This window comes from Salvelinus namaycush, chromosome 18 (assembly GCF_016432855.1).
Source record: "Salvelinus namaycush isolate Seneca chromosome 18, SaNama_1.0, whole genome shotgun sequence".
NCBI classification, from domain to species: Eukaryota; Metazoa; Chordata; class Actinopteri; order Salmoniformes; family Salmonidae; genus Salvelinus; species Salvelinus namaycush.
This window is the reverse complement of record NC_052324.1, coordinates 23,958,427-23,982,980: the sequence shown is the minus strand read 5'-3', so window position 1 is coordinate 23,982,980 and position 24,554 is coordinate 23,958,427. Positions and strand designations below refer to the sequence as shown.

General features: G+C 43.6%; 1 protein-coding gene across 1 annotated transcript in view; it reads left to right on the top strand.

Annotated features, from left to right (window-relative positions):
* Positions 1 to 24,554, top strand: part of galnt9 (polypeptide N-acetylgalactosaminyltransferase 9) — a 122,988-nt gene that overhangs the window by 39,505 nt on the left and 58,929 nt on the right. Inside the window, exons 4-5 of the mRNA XM_039012819.1 lie at positions 5,250 to 5,424; positions 17,615 to 17,812. Coding sequence (XP_038868747.1) covers positions 5,250 to 5,424; positions 17,615 to 17,812 — 373 coding nt within the window. The remainder of the gene's footprint in view (positions 1 to 5,249; positions 5,425 to 17,614; positions 17,813 to 24,554) is intronic.

Sequence of the window (24,554 nt, the reverse complement as noted above, 5' to 3'; positions counted from 1 at the left end):
TGTCTGTCTGTCTGTCTGTCTGTCTGTCTGTCTGTCTGTCTGTCTGTCTGTGTGTGTGTGTGTGTGTGTGTGTGTGTGTGTGTGTGTGTGTGTGTGTGTGTGTGTGTGTGTGTGTGTGTGTGTGTGTGTGTGTGTGTGTGTGTGTGTGTGTTCAGAGAAGAGAGGAGAATGAACGAGGGAAAAGTAGAGAGCGGGAGAGAGGGATGATGAACCCTCGGGGGTGTGCTCTTGAACACTGTTAGTGAGTTTAAAAATAACCAGAAAAAAACCTCCACTGTGATTTGGTCTGCGTGAGGTTTTGGTTGCTTCCACACACCTGCACGCCCCATGGCAGCCAGCCCTGCTCAGCCACGACTCCCAGAAGCCTGCCTGTTTCAGTGGACAGGGACAATGAACTAGATTCCAACCGACACTTGGCCCTCCATCACTTGGCATGGAGTTGGGCTTAGTCCCAGCGTCCCCCAGGCTGGCGCAGAGAGGAGGCGCATAAATAACATCTTGAAAGAGGACCAAGTAAGAGTCAACATTGGCACATGCCTACTGTCCCCATAGAGGCAATAGGCAACCATTTAAACCAAACGAGGTAGGCACAAATGGCAGCCGCTGCGTCAAAATACCAACCCACTTACTCTCCCCTCTCTGAATACCCCATTGTTTAATGGTTGTGATTGGTGAAGGTTATGTGTGCACATGTAGAAGCTGTTCTCTCCAGTGACATTAGACTATTAACATGCAGGCTTGGCTACTTGAGGCACAGCACAGTGGCATAATGAGTCACACACAGGGAACATGTTTTTATTGTCTCTCTGACACATATCCTTTAGCTGGGACATTTATTGGTTGCTGAGAGGTTTCTTTTCAGGGTTGCTCCTTAGCCATAGCTGGGCGGGCGGGGGAGCAAAATGCATGTTCTACTTGATCAGGGTTTAGTCTAGCTGTGTATACCATACAGTAACAGTCCCAAGCATTCATTCATTGTTCCAGCTCACAAAGTATTAGATGTAAACGGTTTAATGAGCCTGTTGGAATTCAAATCTATAGCAAAGAAAGGGGTATACCTAGTCAGTTGCATAACTGAATGTATTCAACCAAAATGTGTCTTCTGCATTTAACCCAACCCCTCTGAATCAGAGAGGTGCATGGGGCTGCATTAATCAACATCATTGACACCTGGAGAGCAGTTCATGTTGTGTGTTAACTGCCTTGCTCAAGGGAAGAATGGCAGATCTTTCCACCTTGCCAGCTTCGGGATTCAAACCAGTGACCTTTCGGTTACTGGTCCAACACTCTTAACCGCTAGGCTACCTGCCTAACGCTAGGCATGTTCTCACTACCTTACCATTACCACCCTGAAATCCTATGGCTACCTGTACGGTGCAATATGTGTGAATTTCATGCTTCAAATGTTTATTTAATTTAATTTTTTATTTAACCTTTATTTAACCAGGTAAGCTAGTTGAGAACTAGTTCTCATTTACAACTGTGACCTGGCTGTCACGCCCTGGCCATAGAGAGGCTTTTATTCTCTATTTTGGTTAGGCCAGGGTGTGACTAGGGTGGGCATTCTAGTTTCTTTATTTCTATGTTTTCTATTTCTTTGTGTTTGGCCAGGTGTGGTTCTCAATCAGAGGCAGCTGTCTATCGTTGTCTCTGAATGAGAACCATACTTAGGTAGCCCTTTTTTCCACCTGTCTTTGTGGGAAGTTGACTTTGTTTAGCACATAGCCTTTGAGCTTCACGGTTTGTTTTTGTAGTGTTTATTGTTTTGTTCGGCGTCATTTTGATTAAATAAAAGAAAATGTAAGCTCACCACGCTTCACCTTGGTCCTCCTCCTTCAACGTCCATGACACTGGCCAAGATAAAGCAAAGCAGTGCGAGACAAACAACAACACAGAGTTACACATGGAATAAACAAGCGTACAGTCAATAACACAATAGAAAAAAAGAAAGTCTATATACAGTGTGTGCAAATGGCGTGAGGAGGTAGGAAATAAATAGTCCATAGTAGCGAAGTAATTACAATTTAGCAGATTAACACTGGAGTGATAAATGAGCAGATGATGATGTACAAGTAGAGGTACTGGTGTGCAAAAGAGAAGAAAAGTAAATAAAAACAATATGGGGATGAGGTAGGTAGATTGGATGGGCTATTTACAGATGGACTATGTACAGATAGCTGATGTTTAAAGTTAGTGAGGGAAATTTAAGTCTCCAGCTTCAGCGATTTTTGCAATTCGTTCCCGTCACTGGCAGCAGAGAACTGGAAGGAACGGCGGCTTTGGAGATGACCAGTGAGATATACCTGCTGGAGCGCGTGCTACGGGTGGATGTTGTTATCGTGACCAGTGAGCTGAGACAAGGCGGAGCTTTACCTAGCATAGACTTATAGATGACTTGGAGCCAGTGTGTCTGGCGACGAATATGTAGCAAGGGCCAGCCAACGAGAGCATACAGGTCAGTGGTGGGTGGTATAAGGGGCTGCATCCAGTTTGCTGAGTAGAGTGTTGGAAGCTATTTTGCAGATGACATCGCCGAAGTCGAGGATTGGTAGGATTGTCAGTTTTACTAGGGTAAGTTTGGCGGCGTGAGTGAAGGAGGCTTTGTTGCGAAATAGAAAGCCGATTTTGGATTGGAGATGTTTAATATGAGTCTGGAAGGAGAGTTTACAGTCTAGCCAGACACCTAGGTATTTGTAGTTGTCCACATATTCTAGGTCAGAACCGTCCAGGGTAGTGATGCTAGTCGGGCAGGCGGGCGGGTGCGGGCAGCGAACGGTTGAAAAGCATGCATTTGGTTTTTACTAGCGTTTAAGAGCAGTTGGAGGCCACGGAAGGAGTGTTGTATGGCATCGAAGCTCCTTTGGAGGTTAGTTAACACAGTGTCCAAAGAAGGGCCAGAAGTATACAGAATGGTGTCGTCTGCGTAGCGGTGGATCAGGGAATCACCCGCAGCAAGAGCGACATCATTGATATATACAGAGAAGAGAGTCAGCCTGAGAATTGAACCCTGTGGTACCCCCATAGAGACTGCCAGAGGTACGGACAACAGGCCCTCCGATTTGACATCCTGGACTCTGTCTGCGAAGTAGTTGGTGAACCAGGCGAGGCAGTCATTTGAGAAACCAAGGCTATTGAGTCTACCGATAAGAATACGGTGATTGACAGAGTCGAAAGCCTTGGCCAGGTCGATGAATATGGCTGCACAGTACTGTCTTTTATCGATGGCGGTTATGATATCGTTTAGTACCTTGAGCGTGGCTGAGGTGCACCCGTGACCAGCTCGGAAACCAGATTGCACAGCGGAGAAGGTACGGTGGGATTCGAGATGGTCAGTGATCTGTTTATTAACTTGGCTTTCGAAGACTTTAGAGAGGCAGGGCAGGATGGATATAGGTCGATAACAGTTTGCGTCTAGAGTGTCACCCCCTTTGAAGAGGGGGATGACCGTGGCAGCTTTCCAATATTTTGGGATCTCGGACGATACGAAAGAGAGGTTGAACAGACTTGTAATAGGGGTTGCAACAATGGAGGTGGATAATTTTAGAAAGAGAGGGTCCAGATTGTCTAGCCCAGCTGATTTGTACGGGTCCAGGTTTTGCAACTCTTTCAGAACATCTGCTATCTGGTTTTGGGTGAAGGAGAAGCTGGGGAGGCTTGGGCAAGTAGCTGCGGGGGGGGGGAGGGGCGGAGCTGTTGGCCGGGGTTGGGGTAGCCAGGAGGAAAGCATGGCCAGCCGTAGAGAAATGCTTATTGAAATTTTCGATGATCATGTATTTATCGGTGGTGACCGTGTTACCTAGCCTCAGTGCAGTGGGCAGCTGGGAAGAGGTGCTCTTGTTCTCCATGGACTTTACAGTGTCCCAAAACTTTTTGGAGTTAGAGCTACAGGATGCAAATTTCTGTCTGAAAAAGCTAGCCTTTGCTTTCCTGACTGACTGCATGTATTGGTTCCTGACTTCCCTGAACAGTTGCATGTCGCGGGGGCTATTAAATTAAAACTCATATTTTCTGTTTTGCACTGTCAATCCCTTTAAAACCTATTCCTTGGTCCATAATTCTCCGGTGCTGCCGATGCATTCCAACTTTCTATTTATTTGCTGTGCACCAGAGGGGATCCTTTAACATTTCTCCCTCCCAGCAAAACAGCCATGCAATTATTGCACTCTGTTGGGTTTCATCATCTTTTAGCTACATCTGTGTAGCCACAGCTTGCACATAGGTCACAAACCTTTCTAGTAAACAAACATAAATGCGTCTACACACTCACATAAGCCAACAGGCAGGCACAGAGACACAGAGACATGCACCATACTGTCACGGTTAGTAACCTTCACCCCTACCATTAACCGAACCATAACCCTGACCTAACCTTATCCCTATTCTTAACCTTAACCATTTTCAATGTCAACTTCAAATAACATTTTATTTGTTATTAGCCCTGGTGTTCTTTCAGTGGTTGATTTATGTGCGGAGCAGGCATCTGCTCCAGGCGTCTGCTCCAGGCGTCTGCTCCAGGCGTCTGCCCCAGGCGTCTGCTCCAGGCGTCTGCCCCAGGCGTCTGCCCCAGGCGTCTGCCCCAGGCGTCTGCCCCATGCGTCTGCTCCAGGAGTCTGCTCCAGGCGTCTGCTCCAGGCGTCTGCTCCGTTATAAAACTGTGCACGCCAATTGCCCTTATTATTCTTTCTCTCCCTCCCATAGAAAGTCGAGTACTTAGCAACCTGATGGGAGAACCTCAAACACTTGTCAATCCTCCACAAACATTACATTGGGCTCAGTCAGTCAGTTAGTCTGCCATTTGTGGAATTGCTTGTTTACCTCACAGCCTTTATTTCCAGGGATGACAGTGACACGGAAAGAAAGCTAGGCTCATCCCTTGGAGTAGAGTAAGAGGGAGATAAAGTTTTTACAGTACAGAAAGAATAAGGTAATCTGTGTTGTGCTGGGTCGCTCTAGTTTTACTTACTCTATGTAACTCATGATGCTGAGCTCTGTTGTTCTTGGGGCAATTCATAACCCCATTCTTTTCAGAATAACAAGTGTATTGTTGTATACCAGATTCAACACTTTCTGCAAGCTATTAATTTCAAATAAAATGTTAAAATAAAATTTTATTTGTCACATACGCAGAATACAACAGGTGCAGACCTTACCATGAAGTTCTTACTTACAGGCCCATTTGCAGTGAAGTCAATACTTGTCAGTGTTTCTGTTATCCAAAATAACTGATTCTCTTTCTCTTGTTTTTCCAGTGGAGCTGAAGTTCAATCTGGACCAGTATGTGAACAAGCGTTACCCAGGTCTGGTGAAGATCGTCCGCAACAGTAAGAGGGAAGGCCTGATCCGAGCCAGGATACACGGTTGGAATGCTGCAACCGCCCCGGTCGTAGGTTTCTTTGATGCCCATGTAGAGTTCAACACTGCCTGGTAAGAACTGTGCTTCATCTTCATACAGTATCTCCTCATTGTCCTTTTTACTCTTGGGGTTCATGTTAGAGTGCAATGGTTGTAGCCCTACATAATCGTATATTAAATATGCGGGTCGCCCCTCAAGCATTTTGATTAAGCGTCAGCTAAACTGTGCTTACGCTATGAGGAATTGTTACTGAGGCAGCACATTCAGGGAACATGACCTCCATTTTGAATTAGTTAGAACAGTTAATAAGCTTTTCCTGAGGTTCAAACTCATCACTTCTGAACTGTGACTAATGGCCAATAGAAAAGACACTGTTTGAGTTTCAATTATGTTACCTGTACCGTACTGTATGGTAAGTCGCTGAAATAAGCCTAAGCCTTGTTTTTACAGTGGTGGGACAATGAAATAAGAGATAACAGATTCAATGTTGTTTTTGCCACATTTTTTCACCCTCCTCCGGCCTTAGGCTTTAGTGTTATAAGCATGATGGAAATTACTTAAGGGGGTCTCAACCCAATGTCTGGCTGGCACCTATGCTTACCACCAAACAAGTCACTCAAGCGCCTTGTAATTGGCACCTAATTTGAGCCTGTCATCCTTTTCAAGACGTAGAGTGTGTGGTGTGTTCCTGGGGAAGCTGGGGGGAAGCTGGGGGAGGGCTGGAACCAAAGGTTTGGGTAATAAGTTGTTTGTCTGCCTCCCTGGCTGTAGCCCAAGCACTTCACCTAACAAGATACCACCGCTGCTTCATAACTGAAACATCAGCCAGAAAGGGAAGAGAAGACAACAAATATTTGCAGAATATATTTACTTATCGCTTCAATAAAATTGTGGTTAAATATCTTGTTCAAGAGTATTGAATTCTATCGTGTTATGAATAAAGCATAGAGTTTGACTGTAACATGAAAATCTAGGGCCTAGATTTACCAGGTCAGGTCACGTGGTCTGACTAGATTTACCAAGTCAGGTCACGTGGTCTGACTAGATTTACCAAGTCAGGTCACGTGGTCAGGAAAAAGTCCTGGTCTCCTCCTCACTACTTATGAATAAACAACTGTGTGATTCCAACACAGATTTGACTATAATAAACAGCATACAACTGAAAAAGACATACACAAATATGAGCACAGATAGTATCATACAAAATCAAACCAAATCACATATTGCCACAGACAGTCCATCTACTGTGATCCGCTAATCATTCATCACTGTCATCTTTTTGACCTCTGGGCAGAGGAGGATCTCATGTACCTTGATTCTCGCCCAGGAGTACTTTTAGTGAGAACTTAATGGACATTCCAAACCCACAGGGTGTCTCTGCCAGTCAGCCAGCTACATCGGGGAGTTGGTTGGTTTCATCAGGAGTTGGAGTGGGTGATGATAATTGATACCCTGGTGGTTCCCTGTTCTGTTTCCCCATCTGCTCCTGTTAAAAAATGGATGTGCTTTTCCGCCCCCTTACCATCCTTTCACCTCCACGGGTCCACCCTCATTGTTTCTGATGTTCGCTCCCCTGTTTTACATGCAGGGATCTATCAAAATGATCCTTTGAGTTAGCTCACTTGCTGCCTTCATGACTCACGCCGCACGCACGCATACACTCACACTCTACATTTAAAGCGTGGTTTCTGTTCGATACAGCAGCCGTGCATTTGCTTTGCATGAGTCTATATTTCTGAAAAGTACAGCTGTGCACTTGGATCCCACTGATTCTATCGAAGAAGCTGTGGTATGTTAAAAAACATAGAGATACTATATATGAGATGAAAAGCATCAGCCACTACATTCTTGTAGGAAACAGGTTTTGTGTTGCATACAGTCCATTTTTCCCCACTTCAACTGTGAGTGTGCTTATACAGTATGTGTGCACAGAGCTGAGTATAATAGATTATATTTCAGTGGGAATAGGGGGGAAAAAACATTACAAATTTGTTGAATGTATGTGGTGTATTGTTCTGCTAGCGCGCAGCCTTAGATGTGTCCATTCATTATAGTCACAAGCCCCTGTATTCATCATCATATGACTATGCAATATGGCACATACTACAGTAATAAGTGAGATGGATTGTTCCCCTGCCTTTTTGTCATGAGACACAGTGAATGACCTTGTAAAAACTACCAGTGCATACCCAGGCATCCAGTTTGCTGATCCAAGTGAACCTGCTGGAATTCTGAAGCCAAGAAGCTGTCTAGTTGATATTGTTTACCCTTTGTATTTTTTTTATTTTATTTAACTAGGCAAGTCAGTTAAGAACAAATTCTTATTTACAACGACGGCCTACCAAAAGGGAAAAGGCCTACTGCGGGGACGGGGGCCTGGAATAAAAAAAAAATATATATATATATATATATATATATACATATATATAGGACAAAACACACATCACGACAAGAGAGACAACACAACACTACAAAAAGAGAGACCTAAGACAACATAGCAAGGCAGCAACACATGACAACAACATGGTATCAACACAACATGGTAGCAGCACAAAACATGGTACAAACATTATTGGGCACAGACAACAGCACAAAGGTAGAGACAACAATACATCACGCAAAGCAGCCACAACTGTCAGTAAGAGTGTCCATGATTGAGTCTAGTATGCAATTGATTATACACATGTTTGGATTTATAGGATAGTTAGATATAATTGCATCATACTTGTTTTATTTAAGTGTGGATAGTTCTCATGTGAATAGTTTTCACAAATGGAATGGATGGAACATATTTACATTCAGTTTTACAGGATATCATTGCATTATTTTGTGTCATCTAAATATGTGAACAATCCATTTCCTCCCTCTGAAGCAATTCCAGTACAACTATACATCCAAGGCTGAGAAACAGGGTCATTCATTCCGAGGCGAACATTCTAATCCCACTAAGCTCCATTTTTCTGTTCAGTAAATACAATTAATGTGGTGGAAATACAGCAGGGTTGTAATAAGCATCCACGCCTCTTGAACTCTGAACTCACAGGGAGAGCCTCATATAAATTGATATTGTTTATTTTTTTATTCTGCAGCATTGCAATCTCAGGTTATTAATGAATAGTTCACGCGAGCGCTATGTGTGTATGTGTGCCTGCTGAGTGTGTGGGGGAGATTAGAGGTTGTGGGTGTTGGATGTTGGCTGCATGGCTGTAATGAAATGCACGGCTCACAACTCCACGCTTTGATGGTGCTGTGATGCTGCTACACCTTGTGATCCCACCGTTTCCCAGGATTCAGATTGAGGTCAGGGAATGGAAAATAGGACCAATAAAAGAGAAAAGAGCAATATGACTGTTCCAACCTCTTCCAAGGACCTCTCAACTGGTTTGGATTGTGTGCTTTGCATTCGTTGCATTCGTAGTTCAGAAACGTTTTATATATTTAAACAGAATTCAATTAGATGCTTATCTTAGACAAATTTGTGAACTTACCACTTGTTTTCCAAACAAAGGAAATGGGATAGATGGCAACACACAGACCTTATCCCATGTAGTTAAATGTGCGAAACAATTAAAAAGTAATCTGACATATTTCTCAAAGCTTGGAAATTAATCACTTTTAAATCAGTGGCACAGCCAGCAAAAATGTTTGTGGGACAAAATGTAGGCACTCAAATCATCATTAAATTATCATAAAAGCATTACCTACCCTATACCCTACTGTAATCAATCGCACACAACAAACAATCTAACATGTGATTTTACATTACAGATCAAATAGTCTTGTAGGCCTATGTAAATCCATGACTCACATAGACCTACACATAATAAACTAGAGTCCTATAGCTTAATTAATAGACTATGAGACTAGAATATAATGCCATGATATAACAGTAATAATCCTAATAGGCTTGGCAATCTCTCAGATCACTGTCTCAGAGACCAGGAGATAGTAGGGTAGGCGGCCACAAATGTAACCATTTAGTTTTTATTTAACTAGGCAAGTCAGTTAAGAACAAATTCTTATTTACAATAACAGCCTATACTGGCCAAACTCGGACAACGCTGGGCCAATTGTGCGCCGCCCTATGGGACTCCCAATCACGGCCGGTTGTGATACAGACTGGATTCGAACCAGGGTGTCTGTAGTGATGCCTCAAGCACTGAGATGTAGTGCTTTAGAGCGCTGCGCCGCTCGGGAGCAGTCCAATCAAAGTAGAAACTAGAATGCCCACCCTAGTCACACCCTGGCCTAACCAAAATAGAGAATAAAAGCCTCTCTATGGCCAGGACGTGACAAGTTCATTTTATCCATTAAAAGCAGGAGCACCGGAACTGGCAGTGTGAATCCAGGCCCTGTATATTAAACACCATCAAAGGAAAGGTCAATTATAACAGTATTCTAATACACATAATAATATTCCATAACCTATATAGACTAGAACAGTGGTCACCAACATTTTCTTAGTCGAGATCACTTTCTGAGTCACAATGCAATTCTCTGCTGGGTGCAGGAGATCAAGTGCTCCTACAATGTATTGTGTGATATCAATGAAATGATTAATAGTCTATAGGGCCTAACTATAGTGCATGGGTGGAGAAGCACAGAGCTAAATTCTATTTCCAATTAGATTACATTCCTAAAAATTACAGGCTATTGACTGGAAATAGATATTGTTTCATTAATTTGCCTAATTTCATATAAGAGAGGTCTGTTTTTCTCCATGTAGGCCTTCCCCTTAATATAAATAACCCTTATATTTCAAAACTGGAGTGTCAAGCTAGGCTATATGATGACACTGGTAATAGGTCAGTTGTTGTAGCATACATTGAAATGACCTTTATCTCACTGGACTGATGGTCAGTCGGATGGAGGGAGAGAGTGTGATTTCTACAAGTGTTGAATGAGCTCTCTGGGCCCACCGGGTAGGCAGAGGTGGTATCTTCGCACTAATAAAATGGTTTAAAATGGGAATGCAGGGCATTCAGGGCAGCTGAATCAAGTGGACCTATTGCATTATTGGCGAATAGGCTACAACGAAAATACACTGCTCAAAAAAATAAAGGGAACACTAAAATAACACATCCTAGATCTGAATGAATGAAATATTCTTATTAAATACTTTTTTCTTTACATAGTTGAATGTGCTGACAACAAAATCACCCAAAAATTATCAATGGAAATCAAATTTATCAACCCATGGAGGTCTGGATTTGGAGTCACACTCAAAATTAAAGTGGAAAACCACACTACAGGCTGATCCAACTTTGATGTAATGTCCTTAAAACAAGTCAAAATGAGGCTCAGTAGTGTGTGTGGCCTCCACATGCCTGTATGACCTCCCTACAACGCCTGGGCATGCTCCTGATGAGGTGGCGGATGGTCTCCTGAGGGATCTCCTCCCAGACCTGGACTAAAGCATCCTCCAACTCCTGGACAGTCTGTGGTGCAACGTGGCGTTGGTGGATGGAGCGAGACATGATGTCCCAGATGTGCTCAATTGGATTCAGGTCTGGGGAACGGGCGGGCCAGTCCATAGCATCAATGCCTTCCTCTTGCAGGAACTGCTGACACACTCCAGCCACATGAGGTCTAGCATTGTCTTGCATTAGGAGGAACCCAGGGCCAACCGCACCAGCATATGGTCTCACAGGGGGTCTGAGGATCTCATATCGGTACCTAATGGCAGTCAGGCTACCTCTGGCGAGCACATGGAGGGCTGTGTGGCCCCACAAAGAAATGCCACCCCACACCATGACTGACCCACCGCCAAACCGGTCATGCTGGAGGATGTTGCAGGCAGCAGAACGTTCTTCACGGCGTCTCCAGACTCTGTCACGTCTGCCACATGTGCTCAGTGTGAACCTGCTTTCATCTGTGAAGAGCACAGCGCGCCAGTGGCGAATTTGCCAATCTTGGTGTTCTCTGGCAAATGCCAAACGTCCTGCACTGTATTGGGCTGTAAGCACAACCCCCACCTGTGGACGTCGGGCCCTCATACCACCCTCATGGAGTCTGTTTCTGACCGTTTGAGCAGACACATGCACATTTGTGGCCTGATGGAGGTCATTTTGCAGGGCTCTGGCAGTGCTCCTCCTGCTCCTCCTTGCACAAAGGCGGAGGTAGCGGTCCTGCTGCTGGGTTGTTGCCCTCCTACGGCCTCCTCCACGTCTCCTGATATACTGGCCTGTCTCCTGGTAGCGCCTCCATGCTCTGGACACTACGCTGACAGACACAGCAAACCTTCTTGCCACAGCTCGCATTGATGTGCCATCCTGGATGAGCTGCACTACCTGAGCCAGTTGTGTGGGTTGTAGACTCCGTCTCATGCTACCACTAGAGTGAAAGCACCGCCAGCATTCAAAAGTGACCAAAACATCAGCCAGGAAGCATAGGAACTGAGAAGTGGTCTGTGGTCACCACCTGCAGAACCACTCCTTTATTGGGGGTGTCTTGCTAATTGCCTCTAATTTCCACCTGTTGTCTATTCCATTTGCACAACAGCATGTGACATTTATTGTCAATCAGTGTTGCTTCCTAAGTGGACAGTTTGATTTCACAGAAGTGTGATTGACTTGGAGTTACATTGTGTTGTTTAAGTGTTCCCTTTATTTTTTTGAGCAGTGTATATAAAAACAATAATAGCCACCTTGATTGGCTGGGCCTGGATTCACACTGCCAGTTCCGGTGCTCCTGCTTTTAATGGATATAATGAACTTGTTCTTTGTGTTTGGCCAGGTGTGATTCTCAATCAGAGGTAGCTGTCCATCGTTGTCTCTGATTGAGAACCATACTTAGGTAGCCCTTTTTTCCACCTGTCTTTGTGGGAAGTTGACTTTGTTTAGGGCACATAGCCTTTGAGCTTCACGGTTTGTTTTGGTATTGTTTAATGTTTTGTTGGCGACATCGACTATTAAAAGCATGTACGCTCACAACGCTGCACCTTGGTCCAGTTCCTTCAACAGCCGTGACAGAACTTCCCACCACCAACAGCGGACCAAGCAGCGTGGTAAGGAGGAGCAGCGTGTCCAGGATTCCTGGACTTGGGAGGAGATCCTGGACGTTAAGGGACCCTGGAGGCAGGCTGGGGAGTATCGCCGTCCACGGGAGGAACTAGAGGCAGCAAGAGCAGAGCGGCAGCGTTACGAAGGGACACGGCTAGCAAGGAAGCCCGAGAGGCAGCTCCCCCAAATTGTTTTGGGGGGGCACACAGGGAGTGTGGCTGAGTCAGGTTGGAGGCCTGAGCCAACTCCCCGTGCTTACCGTGGCGAGCGTCGTACTGGTCAGGCACCGTGTTATGCGGTGGAGCGCACGGTGTTTCCAGTGCGCGTGCACGGCCCGGTGCGTTACCTCCAGCTCCCTGAATCGGCCAGGCTAGAGTGGGCATCCAGCCAGGTCGGAGGATGCCGGCTCAGCGCATCTGGCCGCCAGTACGTCTCTACGGCCCGGGATATCCTGCGCCAGCTCTGCGCACTGTGTCTCCGGTGCGTCTGCACAGCCCTGTGCGTCCTGTGCCTGCGCCCCGCATCTGCAGGGCGAAAATAACCATCCAGCCGGGACGGGTTGTGCAGGCTCTACGCTCAAGACCTCCAGTGCGCCTCCACGGCCCAGTGTATCCTGTTCCTGTTCCCAGAAGGACAGGGCCTCCTGTATGTTTCTCCAGCCTGGTGAGCCCTGTGGCAGCTCAACGTACCAGACTGCCCATACGTCTCCTCCCTCCAGTGATGATCCATGGCACGAAGTCTCCAGTGATGATCCATGGCAAGAAGCCTCCAGTGATGATCCATGGCAAGAAGCCTCCAGTGATGATCCATGGCACGAAGCCTCCAGTGATGATCCATGGCACGAAGCCTCCAGTGATGATCCATGGCACGAAGCCTCCAGTGAGGAGTCATGGCACGAAGCCTCCAACGAAGGCCTCCAGTCCGGAGCCTCCATCGACGTCCTCCAGTCCGGAGCCTCCAGCGACGGCCTCCATTTCGGAGCCTCCAGCGACGTTCTCCAGTCCGGAATCCCCAGCGAGGGTGCCCAGTCTGGTGCCCGCAACGAGGGTTTCCAGTCCGGGGCCCGCAGCGAGGATTTCCAGTCCGGGGCCCGCAGCGAGGATTCCCAGTCCGGGGCCCGCAACGAGGGTGCCTAGTCCGTGGCCCGCTACGAGCGTCCCCAGTCCGGGGTCGGCGGTGAGGGTCCCCGCACCAGAGGCGCCACCAAAGTGGGGGGAGCCAGAGGCGGAGTGGGGTCTACGTCCCGCACCAGAGCCGCCGCCGTAAAGTAAGCCCACCCGGACCCTCCCCGTTAGAGTCAGGTTTTGCGGACAGTACTGTCACGCCCTGGCCATAGAGAGTATTTTATTCTCTATTTTGGTTAGGCCAAGGTGTGTCTAGGGTGGGCATTCTAGTTTCTTTATCTCTATGTTTTCTATTTCTTTGTGTTTGGCCGGGTGTGGTTCTGAGGCAGCTGTCTATCGTTGTCTCTGATTGAGAACCATACTTAGGTATCCTTTTTTTCCACCTGTCTTTGTGGGAAGTTAACTTTGTTTGATGGCACATAGCCTTAAGCTTCACGGTTTGTTTTGGTATTGTTTATTGTTTTGTTGGTGACATAGACTATTAAAAGCATGTACGCTCACAACGCTGCACCTTGGTCCAGTTCCTTCAACAGCCGTGACAGAACTCAGTGTTGCTGCTCTGTCCAGGTCTATTACTACAAGTATTATTTTGAATTCTGAGCTAAAGTGAAACATGACTTTTCTTTCCACCTCGCTCTGACTGACTGGTCTTGGTTCAGTGTTTATCCATCTTGAAAAGAGAAGGATGGTATAAACGCTTACACAGTGAGTGCTTCAGACCACACACCAGGCAGGCATCCAAAAATACAGAATAGACAGAGATTTATGCTGCTAATGCAACAGCGCTATCAAATCAGCCTTAACCCCCAAGCCTATACTGTATACCTACCAGGTAAACTGAAAACGTACAAAGTAATATCAAGAATCTATCAGGATATTGGCAAAATCTATTTCACTGTAACTTTAAATTCAGTGTGAATTACCTTCCCTACCTTTCATCTGGAGCAGTCATTTTTACAGGATTAGTATATAATATTGATCTTTTTGCTACAGATTCAAGCATTATTTATCCAAAGAAACAACTCTGAAGACTGGATAGTTTAAGATCTGTGCACAGTGTACAGTCTTAATGTGCTAGAACAGGGATGGACAACTGGCGGCCCGCGGCCCCCCTTTTCTAGGCCTGCGGACCAATTTCACCCTACATTTTTTAGGAACTCAGTCGGGATCTCAACTTACTGTTGAGAGTTCGAATAATAGAATACACAAGGTGCAATTTCTAAATTTGATTGTGCATCGGCAGTCACTCAATTAGCACATGTTTAGATTGGTAAATTAGTCTAGTGGCCAGCTATCTAAACTTGCAGTAAGCATGGTCGAATTACTGACCGGGGTGGGGGCCATTGATCATCAGATGTAGATACGCAGACCCACGAGCCACACCGGCTCCTCATGATGAGTTCAGCTTTTTTGTGGCCCCATCAAAGTTGCCCATCACTGTGCTAGAACATGACCGGAAGCGATGAAGTCTGAGATGCCCGCACACACACTCTCTTTCTCTCTCTCTCTCTCTCACACAAACAAACACACACAGAAATGTGAATGCACACACACACAGCGTTAATGTTCTCGTAAATGGAAGCTACAGTATGTCACAATGAAATTGCCTCTACTTTCTGCACAGGCAATTTACATGTTCTGCTGCATTTGGCCTGCAAACAAATTAAACTGATCCTATTTTAGGCACTTGGTGCCTGCAGTTCTGTGGGTGTATGGTTGTGAATGAAGCTAGATCCCATTATCTGATAAATCCGTGCTTGAGAAACTTTTCAAACAGGAATTCCATTAATCTGGAAAAATGCAGTTGTAATCTTACATGGCCTGCGTTCTGGGCTCTGTACAGAGGACAAAGTAGGACAGATAGGGAGAGGAGCCATCCTCAGAAGGTGGCATGTAGACTCAAGTACACACAGATAGAGATTGAGCAGATTTTTATCCCGCCATATGACGCTCCACGACCCCAGGTATGTGTGACTTTGCTTAGGTTGGGAAAATCAGTGTTGATCGTAATATTAGACAATCTTTTAATTGGTTTTGCGTGTGTTAAAAACACACGCAAGGCTGTTTATTTTGTAGCATGTAGACATTCAATAAATCAAATCATGGAAATAAACAACAGATACAATAATCAGTTTTTCCAAAACGTCTGTACATTTCTTGAAAAAGGCTTGAAACCAGGCAAGGTAGGAATAAAATGAGAGAAGCTCTAGAATAACAACTAATGGCAAGACCTATTGCCACAATGTATTCACAATATTACATGAGTCATCGCTGAGGGAAAAAACACTATTTGAATATGAAACCAGATTGAATCTGGACAGATGTCGGTGAATAACCCTCCCGGTGATGGTGCATATGAAAAGATAGGAAGAGCAGAGGGGGAAAATGACAAGCATCATCAGTCAAACCTGATCCCTCATTGTTTCTACGCCTTGTCTTCTCCCTCATCAACACTTGGATCCCTGAGGTACCTATTGAGGTAGCTAGTGTTGAGCATGCTGCTAGCTACCTCTGGGGTGCTACTGTACCCTAGACTCTGAAGGACAAGGGAAGATGAATGGCTGATGGAGTGTACTGGAGAAGGGGGTTCTGGGTCCTCAAGGTTAGAGAATGCATACAGAATCTACCATCAGCAACATCTCAGCATGTGAGATTGTATTCATCCTTGCCTATCCATGTTAGGCACATGGCAATGCGAAGCTTACAGAAGGTTGTTTATGGAATTAAAACACAGCCTACTCATTCGAAGCAGAATGAAATCTATATTTAGTAGTGGCTGAGAAATGACATATCAATGTCAATAGATAGCTCAGAAATAACTGGGAGAGTAGGGGGGGCTATACACAAATCCTAGAGTTAATGAATCTTTATGCAGTCATTTTCAATTAATTTCAAAGTGTTCATTGACAATATTAAGTAGCATTGCAATATTCTTTATCACCCTTCAATTATTATGTTTTCGTCATTCAAGTTTGACTCTTTTCATCATTCCAGTTTGACTTCAAAACACATATGGTAAATAATGTTTGTCAGACAATTTGGTTCATCAACACCTTTCTTTACCTGGATACAAACCAACTTTCCAACAGCAGATGGTGAACTCAAACCCTCTCCCACACAGACTTTTATCATTGCCATTATGCCTTAAAGTAAGTAGAGGCCCAGGTCTCTCATATGCCAATCTTTCTCAATGAGATGGGAAGCTTTTTACAATCACTCCACTGTTATTAAATGATTGCTTTTACTAAGTAGTGCCTCTGTCAGTCATTTTTACTGGCAAACCCACTTATAGCTCCATTTGGATCCATTCCCCTGCACTCTTTCTCCTACCTTGATGTGATGAAGAATAATTCTGCTTTTGGAAGATAAATGGGCTTGGTTTTAAAGAAATGGAGAGAAAGGGGAGGAAGCGAGAGAGAAGAGGAAAGAGAGTTTAAGAAAAGGTGGCGAGAGAGATAGAGGATGAGAATGGAGAGAGATAAGGGAGTGGGTATTTTTAAGAGTTACCTTAATTATGAGTCGTAATTGCAGCCTCCTGTCAGATTGAGAATAATGCTTCTCGGTATGGATATTTGCTCTAAAACTGTACTGAAGCAGACCTTCCGACATTAGACAGATGATCAAAATATAGCCAGGGCTGACAGTATGGCTAAATAATTGACAGCGACCCTGGATTATTCCCTTACCATCTACCTAACGGTATCAGCATGCATGTCTTAGGCCAACGGAGTAGGAAAGAAAGGACACAAAACACGTCAACTCTGTAGCCAGCCACTTCAATGACCTGGGGACACCAACACAGTCCTTCTCACTGCTTGATGTACTCTGACACAGAATGTGCCAAACAACACCCTAGAGCACGACCCACTGTTGAACAGCAGGCTTTTGGAGAACGGATTTTTATTGAGGATCACTGGCAACCCTGTACATGGGAAATAGTAGCTAAAGATCTCAAGGGAGCCAACACTGCTTTTTTATTGCTGGGCATATGTTTTCAATTTATTTCCTTACTGTTTTACCTACCTAAAGGTATGTTGATGGATGTTTGTTTGATGGTTGTGCTTGAGAAAACTATTCTATGACAGTGTCACAGTACAGTAGCTCATCCCTGATGTCTGTCTCTTCTTTTAACTAAGGGCGGAGCCTATCCTGACCAGGGTGAAGGAGGACCACACCCGGATCATCCTCCCGGCCATCGACAACATCAAGTTCAACACATTCGAGGTGCAGCAGTACGCCAACGCGGCCCACGGCTACAACTGGGGCCTGTGGTGCATGTACATCATCCCCCCTCAGGAGTGGCTGGACAAGGGCGATGAGACAGCTCCCATCAGGTAACACCCCTCACCATAGCTGAGCACCCCCTCCATTATAGATGAGGATCTTTGATGAAATATGGATAGGTCCCGGATATGACTTGTACATTGTTAGAGCCATCAACTATATGGCTCTATAGCTCTTTGGTACAAGTGTACAGGCCAAACAACCAACAGTGAACCTCTCTATTGAAAAAAAGTATCTAATTAAAATGATAAATATCTTATTATTGATGAGTGCGGTGCACGAGAGGAAGCCTTGAATATTGGGTCATTTGTGTTTTTCCATACGGTGGGTGAGCGTTGTACAATACTCTAGTTTACACAACTGTGTTTATTGGGTTGGTTCTCTACTGTATGGAAGCAATATCGTCACTGTAATCATAGAATTTATGATTACCATAATTATTAATCTAGGGGCCTCAGGTAAATCATGTTTTATGTATTTTTATACAACGGGTGATTTGGAATTCCCATTGTTAGAGCCTATTCTGCTCATGATATACTTAAAGTGGAACTGACAGCATTTTAGCAACATGAAATCTTATTAGAATCTGTTCACATACACCCCTAGACAGAATATGACACTTTTTTTTTTTTTATTACATTTTCTGCCATGCGAGCACTTGGATATTGTAACGCTCGTCGTCGGTGGAAGGAAGAGTGGACCAAAGCGCAGCGTGGAAAGTGTTCATGATATTTATTTACAAGAAACACTCAAACAAAAATAACAAATCCAAAAACAAAAGCGAACAGTCCCGTCAGGCACAGACACTAAACAGAAAATAACACCCCCACAAAACTCAAACGGAAAATCACAACTTATATATGATCCCCAATCAGAGACAACGATAGACAGCTGCCTCTGATTGGGAACCACACTCGGCAAAACAACAAAGAAATAGAAAGCATAGATTTTCCCACCCGAGTCACACCCTGACCCAACCAAACATAGAGAATAAATAAAGATCTCTAAGGTCAGGGTGTGACAGATATGGTCATTTTCACAAATTCTCAGAATGTTTGGGAATGACGTATAGTAAGTAATTTGTGAAAATTCTATAGCGGCCATGCATTTGGACAATAAATAGACACTGCAGCAAATAAAACATCTGTCCTGACCAGGACCAGAGTCTACGGAGACCGGTGTGCCATAGCCAATCAGACATACAGTCGGTCTATATGCAAAGAAGCCATGAACTGGACTGTGTGTAAACAGGCAGTAGCAACAGCTCGACTTTAGATCATTAGAACACATTTTCCAAAGCCACAGAATACACCTGAATAGATTTCTGCAAATATGTACACTGAACAAAAATATAAACGCAACATGTAAAGTGTTGGTCCTATGTTTCATGAGCTGAAATAAAAGATACCCAACATTTTCCATACTCACAAAAAGCTTATATCAAATTTTGTGCACAGATTTGTTGACATCCATGGTTGTGAGTATTTCTCCTTTGCCAAGATAATCCACCCACCTGACAAGTGTGGCATATCAAGAAACCGATTAAACAGCATGATCAGTACACAGGTGCACCTTGTGCTGGGGACAATAAAATGCCACTAAAATGTGCAGTTTTGTCACACAACACAATGCCACAGATGTCTCAAGTTTTGAAGGAGTGTGCAATTGGGATGCTGACTGCCAGAATGTCAACCAGAGCTGTAGCCAGAGAATTGAATGTTAATTTCTCTACCATAAGCCACTTCCAATGTAATTTTAGAGAATTTGGCAGTAGGTCGTCACAACCGCAGACCACGTGTATGGCGTCGTGTGGGTGAGCGGTTTGGTGATGTCAACTTTGTGACCAGAGTGCCCCATGGTGGCGGTGGGGTTATGGTATGGGCAGGCATAAGCAAAGACAATGAAGATAATTGCATTTAATCGATGGCTAGGTAACGTTAGGCTCCGTGTTTTTATCTTGTTAAATAAATAGCTAGCAACTGCGACCCAAACTGGCCATTGTTTTATTAGAAAAAATATGTCTCTTTATAATGTCCACTTACAGTTGAAGTCGGAAGTATACATACACTTAGGTTGGAGTCATTAAAACTTGTTTTTCAACCACTCCACAAATTTCTTGTTAACAAACTATAGTTTTGGCAATTCGGTTAGGACATCTACTTTGTGCATGACACAAGTAATTTTTTCAGCAATTGTTCACAGACAGATTATTTAACTTATAATTCCCTGTATCACAATTCCAGTGAGTCAGAAGTTTACATACACTAAGTTGACGGTGCCTTTAAACAGCTTGGAAAATTCCAGAAAATGATTTCATGGCTTTAGAAGCTTCTGATAGGCTAATTTACATACTTTGAGTCAATTGAAGGTGTACCTGTGGATGTATTTTAAGGCCTACCTTCAAACTCAGTGCCTCTTTGCTTGACATCATGGGAAAATCAAAAGAAATCAAAGAAATCAAAAGAACCTCAGAAAAAAAATTGTAGACCTCCACAAGTATGGTTCATCCTTGGGAGCAATTTCCAAATGCCTGAAGGTACCATGTTCCTCTGTACAAACAATAGTACGCAAGTGTAAACACCATGGGACCAGGCACCCGTCATACCGCTCAGGAAGGAGATGCGTTCTGTCTGCTAGAAATAAATGTACTTTGGTGCGAAAAGTGCAAATCAATCCCAGAACAGCAGCAAAGGACCTTGTGAAGATGCTGGAGGAAACAGGTACAAAAGTATTTATATCCACAGTAAAACAAGTCCTATATCGACATAAGCTGAAAGGCCACTTAGCAACGAAGAAGTCACTGCTCCAAAACCACCATAAAAAAGCCAGACTACGGTTTGCAACTGCATATGGGGACAAAGATCGTACTTTGGAGAAATGTCCTCTGGTCTGATGAAACAAATATAGAACTGTTTGGCCATAATGGCCATCATTATGTTTGGAGGAAAAAGGGGGAGGCTTGCAAGCCAAAGAACACCATCCCAACCGTGAAGCACGGGAGTGGCAGCATCATGTTGTGGGGGTGCTTTGCTGCAGGAGGGACTGGTGCACTTCACAAAATAGATGGTATCATGAGGATGGAAAAGTATGTGGATATATTGAAGCAACATCTCAAGACATCAGTCAGGAAGTTAAAGCTTGGTCGCAAATGGGTCTTCCAAATGGACAATGACCCCAAGCATACTCCCAAAGTTGTGGTAAAATCACTTAAGGACATCAAAGTCAAGGTATTGGAGTGGCCATCACAAAGCCCTCAATCCCATAGAAATTTGTGGGCAGAACTGAAAGTGTGTGCAAGCAAAGAGGCCTACAAACCTGACTCGGTTACACCAGCTCTGTCAGGAGGAATGGGCCAAAATTCACCCAACTTATTGTTGGAAGCTTGTGGAAGGCTACCCAAAATGTTTGCCCCAAGTTAAACATTTCCAAGGCAATGCTACCAAATACTAATTGAGTGTATGTAAACTTCTGACCCACTAGGAATGTGATGAAAGAAATAAAAGCTGAAACAAATCATTCTCTCTACTATTATTCTGACATTTCACATTCTTAAAATAAAGTGGTGATCCTAACTGACCTAATACAGAGAATTTTTACTAGGATTAAATGTCAGGAATTGTGAAAAACAGTTTAAATTTATGTGTCACGCCCTGGCCTTAGTTATCTTTGTTTTTCTTTATTATTTTAGTTAGGTCAGGGTGTGACATGGGGGATGTGTGTGTGTTTTTGTCTCGTCTAGGGTGTTTGTATTGTCTAGGGGGTGTTTGTAGAGTTCATGGGGTTGTGTTCAGTGTAGGTGTTTATGTAAGTCTATGGTTGCCTAGATTGGTTCTCAATTAGAGACAACTGTTTATCGTTGTCTCTGATTTGGAGCCATATTTAGGCAGCCATAGTCATTAGGTAGGTGGTGGGTGATTGTCTATGTCTATGTGTAAGTGTAAGTTGCCAGTGTCTGCACTTATTTGTTTTGTATAGCTCTACGGTCGTCGGTTTGTTGTTTTGTTAGTTTGTAAAAGTGTGTGTTTCGTCTTCATTAAAAAGGAAGATGTATTTATATCACGCTGCGCCTTGGTCCTCCTCTCTTCCACCTAACGACGATCGTGACAGTATGTAAACTTCTGACTTCAACTGTATATACTTAGGATGCTGTATTTAGTATTTTAACATATTAAAACAAAAGAGAGAAATCATATTTGACCAGCCTTTGCTGCTATACTTGCAGATGTGCATAATATGCTGTGACCCTAATCAAAAAGTATTTAATAACTCTAAATAACAAAAACATAGCTATAGGTTGTTGCAACATTTAAACCTCAAACATGTTTTATTTATTTTTTGCACTGCATGGATCACTGGTGCGGTTGAATGCAGCATTGCTGTTTGGCGCACTCAAAACATTTTACTAGCCTAGCTAGGACTGTGGCATGTGTCTATACACTTTCCCACCGCTGCACGCTTAAACGGGACCCACGAAATCAGCGCAATTGAAGTTGAATTCACTGATGCGAGTGCTGTAATTTCGTGGGTCCCATTTGGGTTGTGGCAGCAAACAATGTACCAGGCCAGCTGTGATTTGCAACCTGATAGCAAGAAATGCATTGGGGAATTATATTAATCGTGCATTGAACTGCATTTATCTATTGTGCCAACAATGCATTACTGTTTGTCATGGAATTTTCAGTGAAATAGAACCTATTTTTTAAACCTCTTATAAAGTTGATTTTGAAGTATAAACTGGGAATTTGATATCTGGACTGATTATGTCTGTTTGTTTCATATCTGCAAAGTAGTTAAAACACTGTCAGATCCACTTTAAGCAATAAGACACAAGAGGCAGTGGCCATTTACCTGTGACTGTATGCATGATATAGCACTGTCTAGTGTGCTTTATTACTTTTATGAAACTGTTAACGACATATTAAAATGACAATGATTTACATATTTTCATTAAAATGTTATTTTGATAAGTCAATTCATACAATGTCATTCTTTCACCAGAAGATATCCACCTCATTTTCGAACGCTTTTAAAACACGGAAGACAAACGCGGAAACTATGGATACAACTTCCTCCATGCTCGTGTATTATCATAATTTATATGCGAGCCACTAGAAATCCCTACATTAGCATGTTTCTGTTAACCGAAACATCCTGACGAAATACATCATATTACTGGCCTTACACCATACCCAAACCGGCGCATCGTGCGCAAATTGATTTTGCCCCTCCACACCAAACGCAATCACGACACGCAGGTTAAAATATCAAAACAAACTCTGAACCAATCATATTAATTTGGGGACAGGTCGAAAACCATTAAACATTTATGGCAATTTAGCTAGCTAGCTTGCAGTTGGTAGCTAATTTGTCCTATTTAGCTAGCTTGCTGTTGCTAGCTAATTTGTCCAGAGATATAAATGTTGAGTTATTTTACCTGAAATGCACAAGGTCCTCTACTCTGACAATTAATCAACACATAAAACGGTCAACCGAATCGTTTCTAGTCATCTCTCCTCCTTCCAGGCTTCTTCTTCTTTGAACTTTATATGGCAATTGGCATCTAACTTTCATAGTTACAACAAGACCCAACTCAGTTCATCTTTCAATCACCCACGTTGACATAACCAATGAGGAGATGGTATGTGGGTATCTGCTTCTATAAACCAATGAGGACATGGGAGAGGCAGGACTTTCACCGTGATCAGCGTCACAAATAGAACTGACTTCTATTTTAGCCCTTGGCAACGCAGAGCAGTGTGGGTGCAATAATTGAATAACGTATGTTTACATTTATTTTGCAACACTGGCGCATGCGACTGGAGCGGTCTGGTCAGCATGTTATGTGCCTGGACCTAAACTAAACGGCCTAGAAAAAAACGGATTAAAATGGTTGCCCAATCAGGCAGGCAGGCTACAGTAGATGCAAGGCATTTGAGCGGTTATTCAAATAGCCTACACAGCCAATCCCCAAATAATGCTTTTGGGAACGGGCAGAAAAAGTTAACATCAATCTAGAGGCAAAAATGACATTGTAGCGGTTTAATTACAAATGACAAAAGCTGCAAAAGGAGAGTTGAAAATATAGAGAAGGGAGGGCCAGATTCTTTCTGCATCTTGAGAGAATGCAATGTTCAGTTAGATACCATCTGTAGAGGTGTTGTCTTCATCATAAAAACATCATAAAAGCTGATAGTATTTTAACCAAATAAAATATGCATCGAAGCCGAACTGAAATCTTATCAGAAACGCATTCGGTTGTTTTCACAGCTTTCTTTTTCCTTACAACTGGTCAAACTGATGTATTTGCACAGAAAATCGTGTTTTTGTTGTTGTTGCTTTATTCTATTTTCTCCCCAGCCCCTAAACGGCTTTGCACCGCGAAAGATGACAAAGAAAACTTCACCGATGTCAACTATTTATTTATTTTTATTTAACCTTTATTTAACTAGGCAAGTCAGTTAAGAACACATTCTTATTTACAACGACGGCCTACCAAAAGGGAAAAGGCCTACTGCGGGGACGGGGGCCTGGGATTAAAAATATATACAATATAAATATAGGACAAAACACACATCACAACTAGAGAGACAACACAACACTTACATAAATAGAGACATAAGACAACAACATAGCAAGGCAGCAACACATGACAACACAGCATGGTAGCAATACAACATAACAACACGGTCAACACAACAACTAGACTGAAGCATTCATTCTATAGATATATTACATTGTATCTAATCGATAATCTATCGATACAAACTACATGTATATAATTACAGACAAGTC